Source organism: Bombus fervidus, chromosome 11 (assembly GCF_041682495.2).
Source record: "Bombus fervidus isolate BK054 chromosome 11, iyBomFerv1, whole genome shotgun sequence".
NCBI lineage: Eukaryota > Metazoa > Arthropoda > Insecta > Hymenoptera > Apidae > Bombus > Bombus fervidus.
The window spans coordinates 12643174-12664459 of record NC_091527.1 but is presented as its reverse complement, the minus strand read 5'-3'; the positions used below and the strand labels follow the sequence as shown (position 1 = coordinate 12664459).

The window sequence follows — 21286 nt, the reverse complement described above, 5'->3', positions numbered from 1 at the left end:
ATTATGGACGAGCTAATTTTCAATGAAAATGCACAAGGAATTTTACCACGTTCTTTGTACAGTATAGTGTCGAACTAAAGATTGCGCAAGAAGAATATAATAACGAGATCAGATATATTTATTTGTTTTCTGAAATAAAATGCGTTTCTGTTTACTTTTCTTAAAAGATCTATTAATCTCATTTTATTCTTATAGAAGAGGAAACGGGGAAAATGGTTTTGACTTTGAATTTTAAAACGACTCATCTAAAAAAGTAAAAACGTGCCTATTGCGTTTTTTCGCTCGTGATCTTCCTTAAAGAACGAAATTTTATACAAAAAAAGAGCTTGTACGTATGTTTCGATTATTGTTTAACATCGAATTGCCTTGTATTTGATCGTTGTAGCAGCTATTACGGGATATCCTGTGTAAGCGAGCCGAGCGTCCGAAGCGACAGGCTGTGCAGCCAGACATGATTCCTGCCGTTTGTTCGAGTCGTTTCAATAAAACGATGGAATAGCTGTGATCACGGCGCCCGGCACGTACTCGATCGGCTTTGTGCTGGCAATCAAACTGCCGAATGGCCGGATAAAATTCAATTTCTCTCTCCTATTGCGTCCGATTATCGACGAATTTCACGCGTCTGTTGCCAAGAATACCTCGCTTGATCGCTCAGATGCAATTGTTCATATCGTAGATCGTATAAACTGGTTTATAACACCAAAGTGTTCGTACTTAGAGCTTGAATACAGAGTTACGATGTACTTTACGTCCGAGAAATTCATATTTTGAGTGTAAACAAAGGTTATGAAATTATTCGTGTGTATAACGAAAGCGATGCTTAAAATTTTGCGCTAACATATCGATATGAAAATAGGTAACCTATTTTCGAACGTAATAATTTTTCGGTTTCGCTGAATCGCAATTCGATATCTATTACCGCGGAGTGTGCGTAAGTATAAAATTCACGAAAGACTACGGAACCCCTTAGAACCATGAACATATGGCGAATGCAATTACCCAATAATGATATACAATTAATCGAATTTATTCAGGACCTACACGCGGCATGTTTCCTGGAAAATCGAAGGGAACTTGTCCATTCGTTTTGAATAAAAATTCCCGTTCGCGTTTCTTCGCATGTCGCGCGACTATAACGACAAGAAAATTGCCGACTGGACTGAGAACTGTTACGGAGCTCACCTGACCATCGGACATAAATATGTCGCTTATGACACTCCCTTGCCACGCTTTTGTTTCGTTTCTTTCTCGATCAGGTGAACAAATTATTGTTAATATCGCGTAGAATGATAGTAAACTACGAGGATAGGATACTTTATATTAAGGGGAATGCAGAGAGTGGGATGAATTATGGAAATGTATTCTTGAAAAAGGGGAGTGTTCGAGGGGAGTGGATTTAGAAATGATCCGAGAATGAACGGTGTTAGGATAGTTTTCGTTTTACGAGGTATCGGATATAAGAGCTTGTTACGTGATTAGGGTTTGTGGAATTTAGAGACTGAGGGTTTGACAAGAAAGATGCACTGTACGAGATATAATTTTTCTTGGCTCGTAAAATAAGCGGGAAATATTAAAACCGAAACATCTAGAACTGTTCTCGACGCGCGCGCTCGAGACGCTGAACCAAACGATCGCTCGATTTCTCCAGTTTCGCCGTGTTTCTTTCGAACGAACAAATATATCGGTATCGCGGAAAGTGGTTAAACGAGTAAATACAAAAAAGAAGTTTATAAATTGATAGATAGATATCCTTGGAGCATTAATCTCCAACAAAAATTTCTATATAATTATACGTGCTTAGCTCGTCGATCAAACAACTGTCATCCGAATAATCCAAAGTCTAAGAAATCCAAATAATTTCTATTTTTCTATACTTTTTCTATCCACTGCACGCGATTATACGCGTAATAAAAAGACTTAAAGGAAAAGCGATTCGATCGAACATTAAAACACGCTTTTAATACTGTGCTATACCTCAAGATCGTAAAAGTTATCATATAGTCGCGTAACATGTTCCGTCCGACAGTTTTTGCGCAAATTCGCTTATCAGATTCGCTTGTCCGAGTAAACGAACGAGAACGTCCCGATGAAAAATAATTTCCTAATAGCGAGGAGCAGTGGCGTTTTACGAGCACGGATATTGCGCGAAAAGACAACTATAATCCCCGTGAACAGTTTATTACTCGAACTGGACCGTGTTTCTATTACTTAACCGGGATTTTATTGCTTACGAGTTCTGGAACCGCGTATCGGCGAGTTCAATCAAATTACGCGGAGATGCGTGCCGTAGATCTTGCTCATCGGGCGTTCAAGTCGCCGGTTTTTCTCGCGTACGATCGACTTTGGCCTCGTTCTCGCCTCCTTTAAATCGCTTTCTCACCCGTTTATCGTTCAAGTTTTATTCGACAGTGTACATTTCTTGTTCGCGATACGTCGTGTGATTGATTGCTACGGCCGTTAGGCGAGGATATGTTTATTCAGCGCATGGCACGAGTTGCGAGAGTTTACGATAGTTCTTGCGTGCAGGAATTGGGCAATTTGTTAACAAGAAGTTTATTGCGTTTCTTAGCAGTTGTATGCTGTTTGAATCTGCGGGGAAAGTCGCGTTAGATGAGATTGGAGGAGAATTTTTTGTTCTTTCAAGTGAATCTCGGTTAAGGATTTATATAGGTACGTGCAAAGCTGAGTGGCAGGTTAGAAATTCACTTTCAATTCGATATCTAGGATAAAGTGCTAAAAAGTGTGTTGCACGCGTAGATATATTTATGTTTTGTAGCGTTTGTCTAGATTTATATCCGTACGTTTTCACTGTGCATTTTATATCTATGCGTTCAAATCGAACCAAGGTAAATTTCGAATTTCCCTTTTAGCTATAATTCTAACTTCGATAAATCCTTCCCTGTTCATCGCGCTCGATCTGAGATCAATTCACCTACCCAAGATCGATATCGGACAATTTCGGGTGCCCGTGTTAATAATTCGTCGTTTCTCATCGTTCCACGAGAATATACGACGAGTCGAAGGCGGATAAGATCGTGTTGCCGATCTGTGTTCCCGATGCTGATCGCGGCGAGATCCCCGTCCAAGCGAATGGCTCGAGCGTTTTCAGTTACGTGGACGTTCACTGTTCAGGATCGAGAACCGAGGCACACCCCTCGTACATCAAGTCGAACGAGTAGATCGCCCGATCCACCCACGAAATGAATCATGAGCGCGCGGCGATACGATCGAAAACTAACGCGGGGATACGTATCGGTCATTCTCACTGGTTGCACAACAGTGCGCCGCCAGTAAATTTGAACGTGTAGGGGGTGGAAAAATGGCGCCAGGATAGTGACATAATCTGTGATATACAGTGACTACCAAAGGTTTATCGAATAACGCGAGACAAATTTTATTCCGCGTTTTTCACTTGTTTTTGCGCGTAAAATAACCTCCAGCTGATTATCCACTCGTACCTAGTCGGCAACTAGCCAGATTCGCATATATCGAACAAATTTCGAAAGTCAATTTTCTCGAAACGAGGAATCGCCAGCCATCCGCTCGACGCGTTATTTTTAAGACGTTTTTAATCGTATCGCCGTAAACGCGAAAACCGCTTTTACGCAACTTTCCACTATTCTTCGACGTACGATCGCTCTACATTTTTAATAACTTAACTCGTCTTATCTGCTAATCTCGACACCGCGTATCCAGGTTACGCACAACGTGTCCGTGAGAAACAGCGTAGAGTCGGAAATTGACGGTACACATCTCGAATACAGACATCCGCTGAGATTAATAAGTTCCGGCATACTGCATTGGACAGCGCCGAGCGAAATAAGTAATAAATAAGCCGATAGGCGATCTAAGGTGGAACGCTATATATATATATATATTTGCATTTTACACTAGGATACCTGGTGCGGTGGCGGCGGCGGCATGAGTTCACGCGAACGTGCGTAAAGATAAATGGAGTCGGGCTAGGAGCACCGTGTAATTCCAACGCTGGGCTACCGATTCATTCGACGTTGTATTTGTTTCCTATCTGAATAACGCGAGACTACGAAATCGCATTGTTCCTGCGCCGGGTATCCTGCCCGAGTATTGTTTCGATGCTTAAAACTCGTTGTTTCAAGCCTTTGAGCCAGTTCTGTGGAATTTTAAGACCTTCCATCTTGTACTACATATTTCAGTAGCATTGTTACCGGAACGTTACCATTCTATATACCTGGATGTCGTAATACTGGATCTTTAACCTCTTCACGCTCCATGTTGCGTGTGTGTATTTAATAAGTTATTAATTGACCGAATAATAAATGAGTTCGGAGATCACACGGGAGAAACACGATAAATTTATAATCGTTGATTCTTTCCTTTTTGTATTACTCGATGGCTAAGATACTTCGATATAACTTAGTTGCGATGATATATTATCTTTGAATAAATCGATCGAACTCCTTTATTCTCTCGTCTTTTCGCAGACATTGATATCTAATCGGAAAATCTTTGTATTTCTAAAACGAAACTAGAAACGCAAAAGTATCTGTGTTTATTCGTTGATTGAATTTAATGGATAGAAATGATTCGAGGAATGTGCGAAGCGCGAGTTGCAATGAATCCAATTCGTTCCTCTCTGCTTGATGAATTCTATTTACGAAGAGGAAAACAATTCTTAATGCGAGAAAAGGAACAGCGTTTAGAAATTCATTGATCCTGCGATCCAGCACAATGAATTATATCTCGTTTATGCCGAGTGGTGCAGCCTCGCGACAACATGACATATGGCGAATGAATATCTCGTAACACATCGTGGAATTTATCTGAAACAGTTCTAACATCGTTGTTTTGAGTCGCGTCGGTAGCCGGAATACACGACTCCGGTAAATGTATTACACAGACATAAAAATTTGTAAATCCTTCGACTACGACAATTAGTCGAGCGTTATGTTAATTCTATGGCGTATTTTATAATATAAATACAACGAACGTGTAACGGATATTTCTGGAAATTCGTATCGTTACGAAGATAAAATTAGAAAAGCGAAATGTAAGCAGAGAATGGTCCCGCGTACTAAGTATTATAAGTACTGCACTCTGAACGTTTTATACGCTTTCGTATACAACGTACATTCTGTACGTGCATATGCAGCTCCAAATTTCCCATAAACGCGTAAAGACGTGCGGTGTACTCGTAACTTTCCATCGACGCGTTCCACGTTCCACATCGCGAAACCCGTGAACCGCTCCGACCCATTTTTCATCCTGCCATTCGACAATTCCATGAAACCGCGAAAAGGGAGACGACACTTGGGAAAAGGAGGTTGGAATAGCATGGCCAAAAGGGTCGCGGCCGTTTGGAAGAGCCGTGATTGCGGCGGGACGGTAGCGAGAGGCGAAATTGACGCGACCGGCGAATATAGACGTACGGGTTCGGTGCATTGGGCAACAGGTAACTCTGAAAGTAAAGCAAAGCGAGAGGGTACGGGCGAAACGGCCGCGAGAACGGTCGCTGAAACAGGGACGGAACGAGAAGGAGCAAGATTAAAGTGGGGGGGAGGGGGAGAGAGGACAGGGAGAGAGGAAGAGGAAAGACGAAGAACGGGAGCGTATCAAGAGGGAGGAAAGTTAAGTGAGAGCGGAGGAGAGAAACAGAGAAAGCCGGACGTTGTAGCCAGGAGTTAGAGTAAAAGAGAGAGAAAGAGAAAGAGCGAGAAAGAGAGCGACAGAGGCGAGGTAGGATCGTAGAGGTAACATCGTAGAGGCTGGGACCTGATCCCAAAGGTAGGAGGACTTGGGTTGGCGAGGCCAGTCCATCGCGGGCCCTCCTCTCGACCGAACGCGCTTTACTTTCTGCCCGCTCGTTCAAATTCCCATGTGCACGCGGTATTCCCGTCTGACTCCCCATACCGGCTAACCCCTCGGACACGCTGGTGCTCTCCTACCTTTCCTGGGCACACGGTGTTCTCGATGACTCTGCTCCTGGTTGCTGTTGGTGCTGATAGTGGTGGTGGTGGCGGTGGTGGTGGTGGTGGTGGTGGTGGTGGTGGTGGCGGTGGTGGTGGAGGTGGAGGTGGTGGTGGTGGTGGTGGTAGTGGTGGTGGTGGTGGTGGTGGCGGTGTCGGTCGTGGTGGTGGTGCTTGTCACTCCGCGTGTCCGATGGTGGTGGTCGCCTTATGGTTACCTTGAATACCGGGTTGCACCGCGCACACCTTGCACAGTTACCCTCTGCTCCAGTTCCGCGCCGATACTCGGGGCTATCGTTCCTCGCGATCGCGATTTAAACCGAATTACATCGAATCTCAGGGATCGCTCGATCCTAAACCGAAAAAAAAACAAAGTATCGACGAGTTTAAAGATTTAAAGATTCGAGGGTTCGTCGAACGATCGACTCCGTTTTAAGGACGATTGATAAAATCGATAGATCAAATTGACACGAAGTTATCGAGTCTGGAGAAGATATTCGAGCAGAAATTACTACGTAAGATCGTATTTATCAGATTTTTGTAAGGATAAGAATCGTCTTGGAGAGAAAAAGAGGCTGGAATCGAAAGGGCGTTTCGTTCGAACGATCGATCGATCGGCGATGACTAACGAGCTGTAAGATACGATATCTCCGAGAAGGCAGAGTTGGATCATCGAGATAGAAGGCGACAACCCTTACACCTGTCCTGTTCGAGTGTCCGGTCCAGGGACAGGGTAGATCGATCATGAAAGTTTAATTACGACGGAGATAATCCGAGCAGAAGGGGGGAGAGATCGGATGACACGCGTCTCCTGCGAGCGCAGCGTTCGCCAAGGCTGGCAGGTGAATGATGCTGTTAGTCGTCGATCGATCCTGACACGGTGTATCGGATCGTCTGGTTCGCGAGGGCAGCGGGACAAGCTGCACGCTCGCCGAGACGCGGTTTAAGGTGTCCCGGTGGCATTCGTCGGGTGTCGTGGAACCAGCTGGTAAAGCTGGTAAAGTTCGGTCCAGAAGCAAGCGGCATACAAATTTCCGTACGGTGGAATAAATAAAGCGCGTCGCAGAAAAACCTAGAGCCGAGAGAACCGCGAGACGCTTTTACGGGCCACGGCTATAAGTTGAAAAAAACTGACAAAAGAGAGGAATAAAGAGGCAGAGTGGGACAATAAGAACCGGTAGCACGGGAGGGGTACTCGTTGAAAAGGAATTCCTCTTCGTTAAGTTAGCCGAACAGAGGAGAGGAGCGTTCGTGGCCCCTTGATGGAAAGAGAAAAAGAGCGCGGCTAACCGAACGGAGGAACGAACGTTTCCTTTTTCTTCGTCTTCGTCGTACGATTCTTCTTACATCCTCTTCGTCTTCTTCGTCTTTCTCTCCGTGACCGCGTGTACGCGAAACGAACGATCGATCGATCACGCTCTCCCCGTGGTTCCGTACGATCTCGACGGACTTTTAACGCGATGACGATGAGCCGATCGATAAGTTCGCGCCACCACGGAATCCTTAACCGGACAATAAGACGATATCCTCGCGTGAGCGATTCCACGGCAATAATACGTCGCGTGAGCCGGATATCTCCGATCGGCCAGAAAGCTTGGCTATAAAACCCACCCGTGTCGATGATTACGTCGCTTCGTTGCCTTTTTAATTAGAAACCAGTCGCTAACGATTCGATAACTACGTTGCATCGCGTTAGACAACGGTTAGAATAGTCGATTCTTCTTTGACGCTCTCCTGTAACGTGTACCCCTACTATTACACGTAGCGAATGCAATTTCGAAGAATCAAAGTCAACGACAGGGAGTCTGAACGGGATCGAAGATCGAAAACCAGAGAGATTATTAGCTCGTAAAAGTCAAGAGCGAAAGCAAAAATTTAAAAGACGACGGAAGTGGAGAAAAGCTCGACGAAAGAAGAGAAGAGAAACGAACGAGCGATTTCAGCACGCGTATCGATGCTGGTATAGACACATCAACCGGTGGACGTGTGTTGTTCGCGCTTAGTCACCGTTAAAGCGAACGACTCTCGAGTATTTGGCGATTGCAAACACTCTCGTCGGACCAGTTAAGCGGCGCAAACACTTTACACTGTCCAAATGTTGGTCCCGCGGTTTAGCTGTTTCGCGCTTGTCCAGAACATGCGGCTTTGTTCCGACAGCTTCGCGAAGGTACACCGTGCACGGTGACTTTAACGAGGCTCCTCGTTGACGGAACGGAGATTGCTGGTGCCGTTCGGCTAATACGACGACTTTTATAGACGCTGCAATCCAAACAGACGACGAACTCTTGCAATTTTATCGCGTTTTACGTATGACGAAATAACTAGGAAACGATTTATATGGAAAACGGATCAAGGAATTATTCTCGAGCAACTAAAAGCGAACGAAAGACGAATTTCTTGGTACTTGGATCTAATATTTAAGAAATCGAAGAAAAATGTGCAGAGGCTTTGAAAAATAATCTCCGAGCAACTCGAAGCGACTAAGAAGGACCTTCTTTCAACTTGATCGTCGTTTTATACGAAAATAAGATATTTCGTAAATCTGTAAAAAATCGCGGTGGCTCGTGATTGAATTTTAAAGTACGTTTTATACGCGGTAAAAGAAATAATTCTTTGAAAATATTCGAGGAAAGGACCTAGAACTCGAGGTATGTAGATCGTGTTTGTGTGTCGAGTTCCGTGCGAGAAATCGTGCAATGCCGTGCGAGAGGACCGTGAAACGCGTGTCATGCCACTGAAACGACAAACATCCGACGTGCATCCGGTTGCCTGACTGCGGAAGCGTAAAACTCCGTCCCGTGTGCATCCGTTTTATGAATTCAAATAAACAAGGGGATTGTGATGTAAGAGATGCGTTGTGGTGACATCGCGGCAATCGCGATAGCCCTTTTCATTCTTGGGCAGATCCAGGGACCACGGCAAACTAGGTAAGACACCTTACCTTCTTCCATCGAAATTTTATCGCTCGCTCGTTGCGATTATTTCGTTAACGGCTATCGTTTTACGTGGATATTGATCTTATTGAAACAGCTCCGGTAATATATGTAGACATACAGATGCATGAATAAAAGAGCGTCGAAAACGTAAGACTGTTTTTTACAACGTCGATGTACACGTAAAAAGATATAATTTAGTAAATAGAAATACGCGTCTATTTTCGAATGTGACATTTTGCAAGATATTTTTGTCGATATTTTTAGCTATTGATTTTATCATAAAATCGTGGGACAAAATAAATTCGCGTCCGTATAAGAATTTCTAAATACGTTTTGTAATTCTATAGTTCTATATAATATCGTAATTCTATACAAATCCCACTTATTCTTCCTCCTATCCTTTTTTTATTTCTTATTATCTTCAATTTTTAAAATCTCCGACGCTCGCGTAACAATTACCGTTACAATTTCTTCGAAACAAAGTCTAAAACTTCTTCAAATAAATATACCCCGGCAAAAGTGTTTCGATCGTTTCAGTTCAATCATCGGAACAAGCCAATTACTATCCCTAGGTAGGACCCTCCGACAAATTTTCACTCGGCAAACCTCTGTCGTAAACTCCTAGCAAATCGACAGTTTTCGACAGCTCGTTCGTTCGCATCGAGAAAACGATCACCGCTGCTACCCTCGCTCCGTGTCTTTCCTCCCCTAAGGTCACGGTTACGTTCCATCGAAGAGATCGCAACTTTATCGCGTTCGTGGTTCGTGTTACCTCACCCCGTGTGCCAAACGTACTCTCGTCTCGTTGGTCGAACAACGTAAATGGGGTCGACTGTTACTTATAAAGTAGCTTTCTGCGTTGAGTCGGCTAACGATATTCACAAAGGCGCGTCTTTCTCCCTTGGCCCTTTTTTTCCGCGGCAGAGAAGACGACGAAGAGAACGACGACAGTAGGAAAAGAGAACGACTGCCGGCACGCAACGAGGCCCAGCGAAGCGAGGTGATCGCTTTTGGGACCCGAAGGGATCCCGAACCCACCGAAGGGACCACCTCGATCGAGATTCGGTTTCGTCGCAGAGGCTCGATCGTTCGCACTTCACCTGTAGATCCGACCAGAGATAAGGGTAAACGACCTATCCCCGAAGGCTGTTCTAAAAATCTACGGGATTACGCTCGATAAACCTTTTCTTTCTTCCCCGTTTCCCTACCCTGTTGCTCCTTTTTCTCGTGTCGTCGTCCACATCGACGAAGCGTTAACACTGGCTTCGCGGCGAAATTTGATTGTTGTTTTCGGTAATTCTGCGTCCTATGTCGAAGGTTTCCGGACTCTTTGTCGAGCCTATCCTCCGCTTTCTTCGACCGCTCGTTCGACAATAGGTCAGCGTGATCTTTTTGACGAGAATCGGTTCTAATCTTTGGCGAAGGGTAGTGTACTTTTCTGCTTTCTTCGATGTTGGGGAAATTTGCCGTTGTTTTCAACGATTCTGGTATCTATTATATCGCACGTCGTGTCGTTTTTCTCGGTAAAATAAATAAAGCGTGGAGCGAAAGAGATACACGGATCGATCTCGGATCTTTGTAAACTTTCTTTGCCTTTTTTGTCGTCTTTGCTACTTATCTTCTGTGGTTGCTTGGAAAAGAAAGTTTACCGTTCGTACGAGTAAATTCTGCTTCTATTCAGATGCGCATCACAGTTACATAACTAAATCGTAACATCGTTAAGAAAATATTTATCTTCTGGTCACGAAATATAATAGGATGATACTTGAATCTACTAATAAATATTCCGGTAATGTTAGAAATTCGTATATTTGCAATGAACGTGTAATAAATTTCCATGTACATTTTCAGAGTGGTTTCAAACGTTAACGCTATTGATCGCGACGACTCGTTTATCGTAGCAGTGTCGATGAAATTTCAAAATATAACACGTACGATGCGAACGTAACAGTTTTCTACAATGAGTACTCGTTCAAATACTTTCGCGAATCAGCGTACGTGAAAGTAAGCGAAATGGAAGATCGCATCGCACAAAAAATTCTTTCCACGTCGAGAACAAAGATCTTCTCTTGTTTTTGGGGAAAAAAAATAAGCGAATACCTCGCATGTTACGTAAAAAGGGCATCAAGGCCAAGCAAAGGGTCGCGTTTAGAGGCGAATGGAACGCGAAGCGAGCTGCTGAGGGCGCAGCATCGTGTCGACACGTGCTACAGGCCCGTCACACCTTGTCAAACTTCCACAGCCGTGCAATGAAATTTGATGCACGGCCCAGTGTTCCTGCGTATGATAAATTCAGACAGCTCCTTGAAAATCGTGCAGTGAATTACGGTCTTCTCGAGCGCATCCTTCTGACGTTTACACGTGTTCCCCGCATGGCCACCTGCGTGTATTAATTTTGCCGGCGTTTTCAAAGTATTACAACGGCGAAACAACGGCAAAATCTACGTGTTTTCAACAAATCCGTTCCTTGGCGGTGTTACGTGCCTGGTAGACGTTCTGCTGTAAATCTTCGCGGTTGCGAGATTTTTTTTTTAGTCAACTCGACATTTTTCAACGCAACGTTATTCGTTAACCACTCGGAGAAGAATAATTCTATAAAATAAAATCGACCTTTCGAGACGTACGGTAGCTGCGACAAATATTTCCACGTACCTTTCTTACTCGTAGAAAGAAGACCGAGGAAGAAAAAGAATAAATGTGAAATCGCGTCATTTATTTTTACCCAACTAACAACGCATCTCGTATAACTCGCCCGGTAGAAACAAATTTCATACCACGCAACTTAACTCTACGAAGAAAATCGAATCCGAAGAACGTAGACATGGAACGATGTGGCCCGATGGAGAGTTACAAGAGATGAGCCGTAGTCAATAACGAGAGGCTCGTAAAGTTGCGCAAAGTTCGTCCGGACCATCCGTGAAGTAATTATATTCAGTCACGACCGAGTTCCGTATAATAGAGCAGCATGGGCAACGGAGGCGCGACTTTTTACGAGCTTTCGTTTCTTTTCGCGCGATCGTAACGCGTATCGCTCAGCAACAATACCGATCGATCGTACAAAAATTGGAAAGTGATAAAAAGGTGATATGTTTTTTAACATCGGCGTAAGCTAAATATATTCTGATATCAACCCCGAACGACAGACGCGCGTATAATAAGAGGAAAATAATATAAGGGATAGATGATAATTGACGCAAACGTTCGTCTTCTTTTTGCGCTAATCAGAAAATTTCGTCGAATCTATGATTTCTTTTTTCTAGAAGAAATGCTTAAAATAATTAAGACACTAATGAGAATGTACGCGAATAAGAATTGAAACAAAATGTTTTCACGTTTGCAACGCAATCGTTGAACGAAGAGATTGATGAACACGATCCGAGCATTGCAAAACTGCAACGCGTGAAAGGTAGAATTGTTGGAATGTTACTTGCCTTTTTTGCACGGTCGAGTAATTATACTCGTATGTCACGATAAATCCGTTTGATGCATTCAGATAATATATATAATGCGCGTACATGTATGTGGTACTCCGAGCCATGGACTTTTACCATTTCCTGAAATCCTTGGATCTTTTTGTTGGCCATTATCAATTTGCATTTAAACCGCCCATTATAATAATAAACATCCACATCTTATCACCGAGAAATCAATGACAAATCTTTACTAAAAAAAAAAAAATACTATTATTTCCAGTTTCTTCATTTTTGAATTTTTATCTCTGTTTTTCAATTTTCACGCAAAGCCATACGTCCGTTCTCTTACCTTTTTCAATCTTCACGCAGATTCCAAAATAAAAGTTATGCTCGATGAACGGTGAAAACGTAAACTAAGATTCCAAAAATTGCAGTTTCCGAATTTGGACTCTTTTAGCGCTGAAATTTGTTTAAAGATCGACTTATTTTCGCAATGTATCGAATTTCTTTTCAAAGTATAAACACGTAAAATGCAATTCGTCTTCAGGTTTTACCACACAGAGTCTTCGTTTTATCAATGGCTTATTATCTCTGTAGACTTACGCGACGTCAATTTTCTCGAGTCTTGTCGTTTTGTTGTTTGATCGAATGGCGTCGTCCACGTTAGCATCCGCGGACATACTCCAACAAGGTGTTACATGTGCTTGAAACGTGTCGTCGTATTCATCGATTCATCATCGATTGACAGTGTGCGATAGATCTTGATGCTGCGCGTGTTACAAAAATAAATGACCACTTTTATCTTCGATAATAGATGGCTAAGCGTATTGCTGTTTAACGATCGAACATTAACGATGAAACATATTCTTAATAAATAAATTATTACTTTCGATCCAATTATTCAATATTCGTTGTTGCGCGTTGAATGATGTAACGAAATGAAAAATCTCATATTTAAACGGGATATTTTGTCGAGTGAATTTCTTTAGGAAATATGCACGATTATCTTATTTGGACAACGATATCGATGTTTAGTTTTATATTAAATCGAAGAAAATTAAATGGATTTGGAAGAGAATTCAACGTTATATCTTTCTATCTTTTAATTTACTTATATTCGGATCGATTCAGTCGCATTTATAAGTAAAACTTGAAAGTAAATTAAAATAGAAGCGTACATCTTGTTTCTGCGCGATTCAGTGTTTCATCCCTTGCAAGATTCTGCGCAAACTCGCCTTGTATTTTCACTTTACGATTTATCGTTTTATAAGCTCGTAAGTCGACCGCCTGATTCGTTTGATTCACGCAAACTGTTCGCACTTTCGCCGCAATTTAAAACACCGATAACCCGAAGCCATCTCCGTTCTCCACGAAACTTCGAACACGAATTCGATCGTCGAGCAAAAACCTCGCGTTATACGCCTTCCGATCGATTACAGTTTACAAGCGAAAGGACACAAAGAGACGGTTTCCAGGCCGGTCGAGGAATTCCTGGCGCATTCTTGGGACACAATGTTGGACGATTACGAGTGTTGCAGCCCACCGTAAACCCTTCGAATTAACGAGGGGCTCGGCAAGAATTTCCGAAATAACAGCCGTACCGTGTTCGAAGCGATCGATCATAATCCACCGCGGTTCCGGGACCCATTAATAAGCCTTTAAATCGATCGAAACGCGGGATACTTAACGGAACCATGGATATTGATCTAAATTATGAATTACGACCGATAGGGCGAAAGTGGTAAAGAGAATGGAAAGTGCGTGTTTCGCTGGTTTAAGTGAAATTTCTAAATATTAGACTCGTCTAGGCTTTGAAAAAAAGCTAGAGAAATTTCATAATATCCGTCGATCTCTCGATCAAACGATACAGTCGTTCCCAGACTAACAAGCGTAATAGATTTTAGCGGAACCATAAACGAAATAGCTAATATTCTATCGTAAGCTTGCCCCTTGTAGGTATAATTCGCTTAGGCCTATATTTAAAGTTTTAGCGAGTAGATCGAACGGCAATTCCGTGCAATTATCGAAATCAGTATCTGCAAATTATGGGATCATAAAATACATAGGAATTTATTCTCTGGAAACTTTTTGCGAACGCTCAATCTACCCTAATCTTAATACCTTTTTTTATCCCTTTTCTCCACATTTTTTTTTCCAAATTATCGCATTGCCTATTTCGTGACGTAAGATAGAAATCATACATCTTTAGCTTCGCATTTTTTAAAAACGATACAAATAATTTATTTAATTTATGCACAAGAAAGTGGCATTATTCAGGATCGGTCGCAAGAAAAGAAATTAGAATCGTTACTTTAGACGAGCGACCAAATTAAGATATTAAATCTATCGTTGTTTAATTTTGAAATCGTGCCGATTAATTAACCGCAAAGAATTCCTTTCAAACGTCCAGAAGAAGTTTAAAACGTTTCGAGATATCTATCGATCCCTTTATTATATCGTACGATCTTAAACGGTGACTTAAACGTTTCAAACTTTCTCCAATAAAAATACAAATTCCAAGAAGAAGAATATAAATTTAGAGGTGAAATATCGGTTAAATTATCGACGCGCAATCCGTTTTGTCTATAGAGAATTAACAACGCCAACGCAGAAACGTAAGAGCAATTATTTTTGCATACATTTAAATCAGCCGATGAACGACGTAACTCACGACCACCCCCGGCAGCCATTGAACGCAATGTTCGTTTCTATAGAACGAATCGCAGTGGGACACGATTCGAACGAGAGGCATCGATGTCGTGGCGGGGCCTGGGCATTAAATTAAGATCCAACGGTGTAAAGTAAGCCCGAGTCGGCCCTCCTGCCGCGAAGAGTAGTAATACCATTCAGTGAGTTCGCTTCGGTAGTAGAGTTCGTGTCTTCATCGTCTATGTCAGTCGCTTGTTGAAAACCGGCGCGCGACTTTTACCGGAACGACGCTACAGCAGACAGATGGAACTCGAGCAAAAGGCTTTGTCCGGCCTGATAGAATTTCGTCCTTTATCTAATCGTTTGTTTTCCTCTTTAGTTAATTTTAGAAAATCGAGGAAAAGATAGAGAATAAAAGATTGAAAGAACGCGAGACGACGATATCGTTGAATATTATTATACGTCATAAGAAATAAACAAAATATCTTGCTTCAAAGTTTATAAACCTATTAAACAACGTTAATAGAGACAACTCGCAAGATGCATTGGCAAACCACTTTTGAACGCTATTCGCGACATGAAATATTATTTTCATTTCGTATTCAATAAATGAAAACAAAAAGAAACCACTCTATTTTCCTCGAAATAAACGTTGCAGGCGTCACGCGACTTTTAATCATCGTTACGTATAATAAATTTCCAAGCTGATCAAACTGGTACTCCATTTACAGCGTCTCCGTGTATTTCGCGCGAATCTTAATTAATCCCATTGGCGTCGATCGCATAAATATTAATTACACCGCTCGTGAAAGTGTGATGCGTGAGTAATATCCGTTCGTATATTTCTTTCGATTAATTTCTCGTTTTCCATCGGAAGTCTGCGTCGTGAAAACAGTACGGCGAAAATTTTGTCTTTCTTTCGCGGACCTTTCACTCGCTTATTTACTCTATCACGTTCGTTACGAAAGGTAACTTACGAGTAAAATAAAACCAACCGACGAACAAAAGCTCATAGTTTTATCGAGTTCTTCAAAAATATCTGACTTTTTGAAAAATATCACGAATTATAAAAATAATTCGTGATATTATATTTGTATGTAGCGTGAGACGCTGACAATACGTCTGTACGTGTCTTGTTTTATCGTATGAAAGTTTTAACAAAAAACTTGCCACGATATTCTGAATCTGCAAAGGGAAAAAAAGTATGGCGACTGTTCTGTGGTCGCTCGTGGTCACTCTCGAAACGGTAAACCCGGCCGCAAAAAAACTTTCGCGTCATCCTTCACGAAAGCGGCGCGAATTTTCTCAGAGTCTTTGCCGATAAAGATCTTCGAAGAATATACGTGCTAATTAAACGATTACCACTCTCGAATCGGTCGGGAGTGTCTCGTGATATTTTTGATATAAATGGCACGTCGAAGCTGTTACAAGAAAGTTCTTTTAAAGCAGGCAAGAATCTTGCTTGATTATTTTCCAGGGGTAATTGCCTCCGGTAATTTAATTTGACACCGAAAGGAGGACTTTTTGGAAAGTTGTCCAAGTGTCGGAATTAATGCGAGGCTGTTGAATAAATTGAACGTTTCTTTCGAGCAAACGCGGAGAAGGGAGGGGTGCTTTTTAAGAAGATCAAAGGAATACGAGTTAACGAAGACTTTAGAGAATATATTTGAGCAAACTTTCGATCGTAAGCGAGTAACGTTACGTTTATCCAAACGTATTTATCTCTTTATCCATTCGAGTGGATTTATTCCAATTTATTGGACCGAAACTTCAACGAGTAACATGATTTATCAGATTCCTGTCGATCGAATCGTTGGATCTTTTGTTTTAGAAATCTTTCTAATCGCATAATATTGATACACGACGCTGAAATTGAAATATTATTATAATCTAATTAATTGCTACGCAAATACAATGATAAACACAGTGGGGTATAAAATACTTTTTATAGCCACTGTATATCGAATTCCGTGCGTCGTCGCCAAAGGTTGTCGCGCCTGGCACAAAAACCGAGGGTATCCAGGGAACTGGAAGACGGCAGCGGGAATCTACGGCGTGTAAGGGATGGAAAGGGGGCGATGCTTACGGAAGGAATGGGAGGACGGGTGAAAAAAGTCTCGGCGAAGATCCAATTAAAATAACCAGTGGTCAGCGGACGTCGCCCGAAAGAAGTATAATGAGAGGAGCAAAGAAAGAAGAAGGAAAGGAAAAGGGTGAAACCTGGACGAAGGTAAGGAGAAGGATGAGGTGGAGAGACAAAGGGCGAAACGAAACGCGTTCGCGTTTCGAATAAAGGGAATCCCTTTTCCATTTGGCCGACCAGACAGAGACAGAGGGGCACAAAGCGCCATTAAAATATCTCTAAGTGCCCGGAGAAACTGCTCCCTCGGAACGTTCGGGCATGAAAGACGTCGGCCTAAGACCGCGTCCTCGCGATTCAAATTGATTAAAGAGGACGAAGAATCGAAGCCACTGTGTGTCTTTTGCCACGAGTTTCCAGCGAGTCGAACGTTTCGGGCTACCAGCCGGCTGAATCCTTCGCCTCCCTTTTACGTCGACGCTCCGTAACATTCATTTTCGTAACATTCGTGTCGAAAATGACGTGACAAAATTTCATATTCTAATGATTTTGTCGTGGAATTTTTTTGCGGCCAATTTCGATACGCTTGACACGCGACGCGACAGACTTTTATCCGCTCTCTATTAATTTCACGCGCATTTAGTTTATTACGTTTATCATGAAACCTGTATAAAGTTAAGTATACGGTTTCGTACAGGCTTCCCCTTCGATTATCTTCCAGCGTGGTTCTTTGGACGCTGGTATGATTTTCTCGTCGCTTGAATTTCCTTCAATTTCGAAATTTGCATGTACTTTACTCGCAAATGTTTCTCCGGGTATCGTTTCCTTAAGAATCGTACTACTTCATTTCGCTGTTATTTTCCAAATCGCGCTATACGAGGGCGGTATTAATTTTTTGTCTTGCCATGTTTATTCCTTACTCTATTAAACTACGTAGACGAATGATTTATTTTCCAAGCGCTTATCGAACGAGGGTTAAACGATGTAAGAAGAAGAAGAAGCGATCCACCGTGTACGTTTCGCCACGAGCTTCGAGCGGGTTAAGAGTTCTGTGCTACCAGCGAGCCGAATTCCTCGCCTCCCTTTCACGATGACGGCTCGTAAGGTCCGTTGCGGGGTGTCGTTTTTGTTGGTTCGTTCGCTTGTTTGATGGTTCTTCGCGATAGTATCGCAACGCTGGAACGAGAGCTGTCTTTGAACTTTGTGCAAGCAACGAATCGCGCTTGTCGAAACGGAACGTTTTAACACGCGTTTTAGGGTTCTTTCCCTCGCACAAGCTTTTCGTTTCTGTTAGATCGAGATTACGTTAGATTCCGATCGCGTCTTTCTCGTTCAATGGTCTTGAGTTCGATCTGTTTTGCCTGAATGGATCAGGGTTATCGCGTATGCTTATCTTCCGAATTTAACGCTAATGCGCGAGTGTCTATGCATTGTGCGTACTGCTGCGAAGCGAAACACAGTCATCTAGTAGAATATTTTGTGCAACGCGATATTATTATACGTTAAATTATAGTTAGACAAAAAGTAAATTTTAAGTAAGAATCTCGATAAGAACTTAATTTACGAATAGCGGATATTTAATAACGTGTCTCGAACGGTAAATAATTTTCACGTGGGGAACTGGTATATAGGAGGTTTGATCGTGAGGTTTAATGTACGAGATTGCTCGTTGTTGAAACCGTCGAATATATTTGAAATAGTAATTTAGTATACAAACTATATTCGCCGAGTCGCTGGTACAGAGTAAAAATCGCAAAGTCGAATTGCCAATGGATACTCGTCGATATACTAATTCGTATAATGACTCGAATAATAACCGAACTGCTCGCGATCGCGTCCGTTTATTTATACTGGTCGGGGGAGAGTCGGAAAATTCGAATTTGTCTTTGTCGCACGTAGCTGCGACATTGTTTTGCCCGGATTTTATTTGTCGTTACGTTTCGTGCGTCGAGGCGGTGTCGATGTTCCGAGGCAAAACAACAACACGAGTCGTTCTTGATTCGCCTCGTCCTATGGCTCATGTGCCGCTACATTCATTATACGCGATAAACGCGATTATCGTATTACACCAAAAAGTAGTACGCAAAATTAATAAATACGTTGAACCGCGATGAATATCGCTACGATATTCTGCATCGGAAGCACACTTGGATTCTTCGTGGTTTCAAGGTAAGCGACTCTCTAGAATCGTAGTTAACCCTGGCGGGAGACTCGGCGGTTGAAAAGCGTATCGACGGGACAGCGATTAAACGCGGATCATCGCGTCCGATCGGCAACTGTTAGAAGCGTGGACGAGAAGAACTTGTAGCAATTTACGATCTCGTATCCGACCGCGTTGATCGTCGCCGTACGACGCACTTCGATTCACCAACGATCACGATCTATGTCTTTATTAACCGAGCCACGCGCGTACGGACTTCAACGAGGCGAATACTCGTCCAACTCGAAACCGATTCGCCGGTTACGTTACGTTCGGAAGCTTAGAGGGCGGACGGTTGTATAGGAGAAGACGAACGTCGCTGATCGATAAAGTCAGCGATCGAAAAGATGCGATGGCAGAGATACCAGAGCCAGTTTGAATTGACGCGTCGGGTGGTAATAAATAGGTTTTTTCTTTAGCGGATGTGCTTGAAGAAGGATTGTCGTATTTTCGTTCTCGATCGAAATGACGAGATACGCGGATAATAATTTTAAGCGTGGAAGATGGACGATCGGGTTTAAGAATGAGTTTAAGCCGTTAAGTGGATCATTTCTCAGATAGAATTGCAACCAAAGATTTATACGAGAGACTTAATTTTAGTTAAATTCGTGTTTTCGTTTTCGATCGAGGTATCGAGAGACCGAGAGATCCAGCGTAATAATTTTAAGCGTGCAAGATGGACGAGTAAGTTTAAGAACGAGCTTAAGCTTCTGCTGGGTTCCTTAGACGCGAGTAAATTTATTCGGCAGACTCGAGTTTAGTTAGGCGTTGAGATACTCGACGACGTCTAAGCGGAACAACGAAAAATGCCCTGCTTCTATGAGAAATCCCTCGGATCTTGTAAACCTTAAGCGAAGGAGAAAAAAGTTACACGCATAAAAAATGGGGAAAAACGATGCTTAAACGCTTCGATCGAAGATTAATGTGCAGAACGCAAAAGATGGTTATTTACGCTAAATGATATTGAAATAATAATATACGAGTAGCAGGGGGCGATGCGCGCGAACCAAGAGGTCTTAATGAGATTGAAAAGTAAATGGTGTTATTTATAAGATCGGTTACGAAACGGTGTAATTTCGCGATCAAGCTTAAAAGAGAAGCAAATATACGCCGCGTAAAAACCGTTTAACCGTGATTGCTAACGCCGATAGACGGAACATGATCGTGTATAATTAAACGACGATCGCAAACCGATTCTTAGCGAGAACGAGGTACGCACAGATTGTACCCTTCGCCTGAAATTACTATGAAAAGAGAAGAAAATACGGAGAATAAAGGTTGAAAAAAACTGGGGAGGGGGGTACTGTATATACAATGTAGCACAAAGAATCCAACGTGAAGCTGTATCGTCGTTGAAAATCAGGGGTTTCGTTGAAATAACAATTAGTCGAGAAAAATGAAACAGAGATGAAAACGAAAGCGAAGCAAAAACAAGCAAGCTGATAATTTAATCGATCGACGTTTTACGGTGAAAACCTTGCAAAGAAAACGCTCCGTTCGTGAAATTAATCGCAAACAGCGTGTCGATTTTTACAAATATTTGGAAACAAGGTCGAGTTAAATATCATTATCGATGATTAATAAAGGGAGAAAAATCCTGACTATCTCAAGAGGTAAATTATATTTACGTGAAAAACTGCTCAATCATCGATAACTGTAAAATTTAATTTATAGCCTATCTTGGGTAATCGAATGTGCAAAGTGGTATATCGGAGACATTAAATATTTTTAAAGCATAAAATACCATTCAATAAACTCCGAGTGATACGTCATAAAGTGCGATAATATTCTGTTTCGTTTACTTCTCTTTTACGATCTTTTTCTGTTCGACGTATTTGCTTCTTAAATATTTAAAACATTACAAAAATAAAGAAACATTCGCTACAATTATAATGAAAATCAATGTTAACGAGATCGTACAATCTTGTTAAGTTATCGCCACGGAAATACGAAAGCAACCATCGAATTATGTATCGATAAAATTTTCAACGAAAGTAAAGTACCAAAGATAGACCGGAGATCCGTAAGAAACTAAATTTCGATTTACTTTATTTGCGAACCTA

General features: G+C 42.1%; 1 protein-coding gene across 7 annotated transcripts in view; it reads left to right on the top strand.

The window, feature by feature from the left end:
• LOC139992592 (protein Wnt-7b) overlaps positions 1-21286 on the top strand; it is a 120396-nt gene that overhangs the window by 22928 nt on the left and 76182 nt on the right. Inside the window, exon 7 of one of the 7 annotated variants that reach the window (XR_011801156.1) lies at positions 16895-17461. The exons of 4 other annotated variants lie outside the window; for them this stretch is intronic. Coding sequence is in view for 2 of the 3 variants with exons in the window: in XM_072013547.1 (XP_071869648.1) it covers positions 8796-8872 (77 nt within the window). In the remaining variant the exon portion in view is untranslated. Of the gene's footprint in view, positions 1-8507; positions 8873-16894; positions 17462-21286 lie in introns of those variants that run through there. 2 more of the 7 variants (XM_072013547.1, XM_072013545.1) reach the window with 2 other exon arrangements.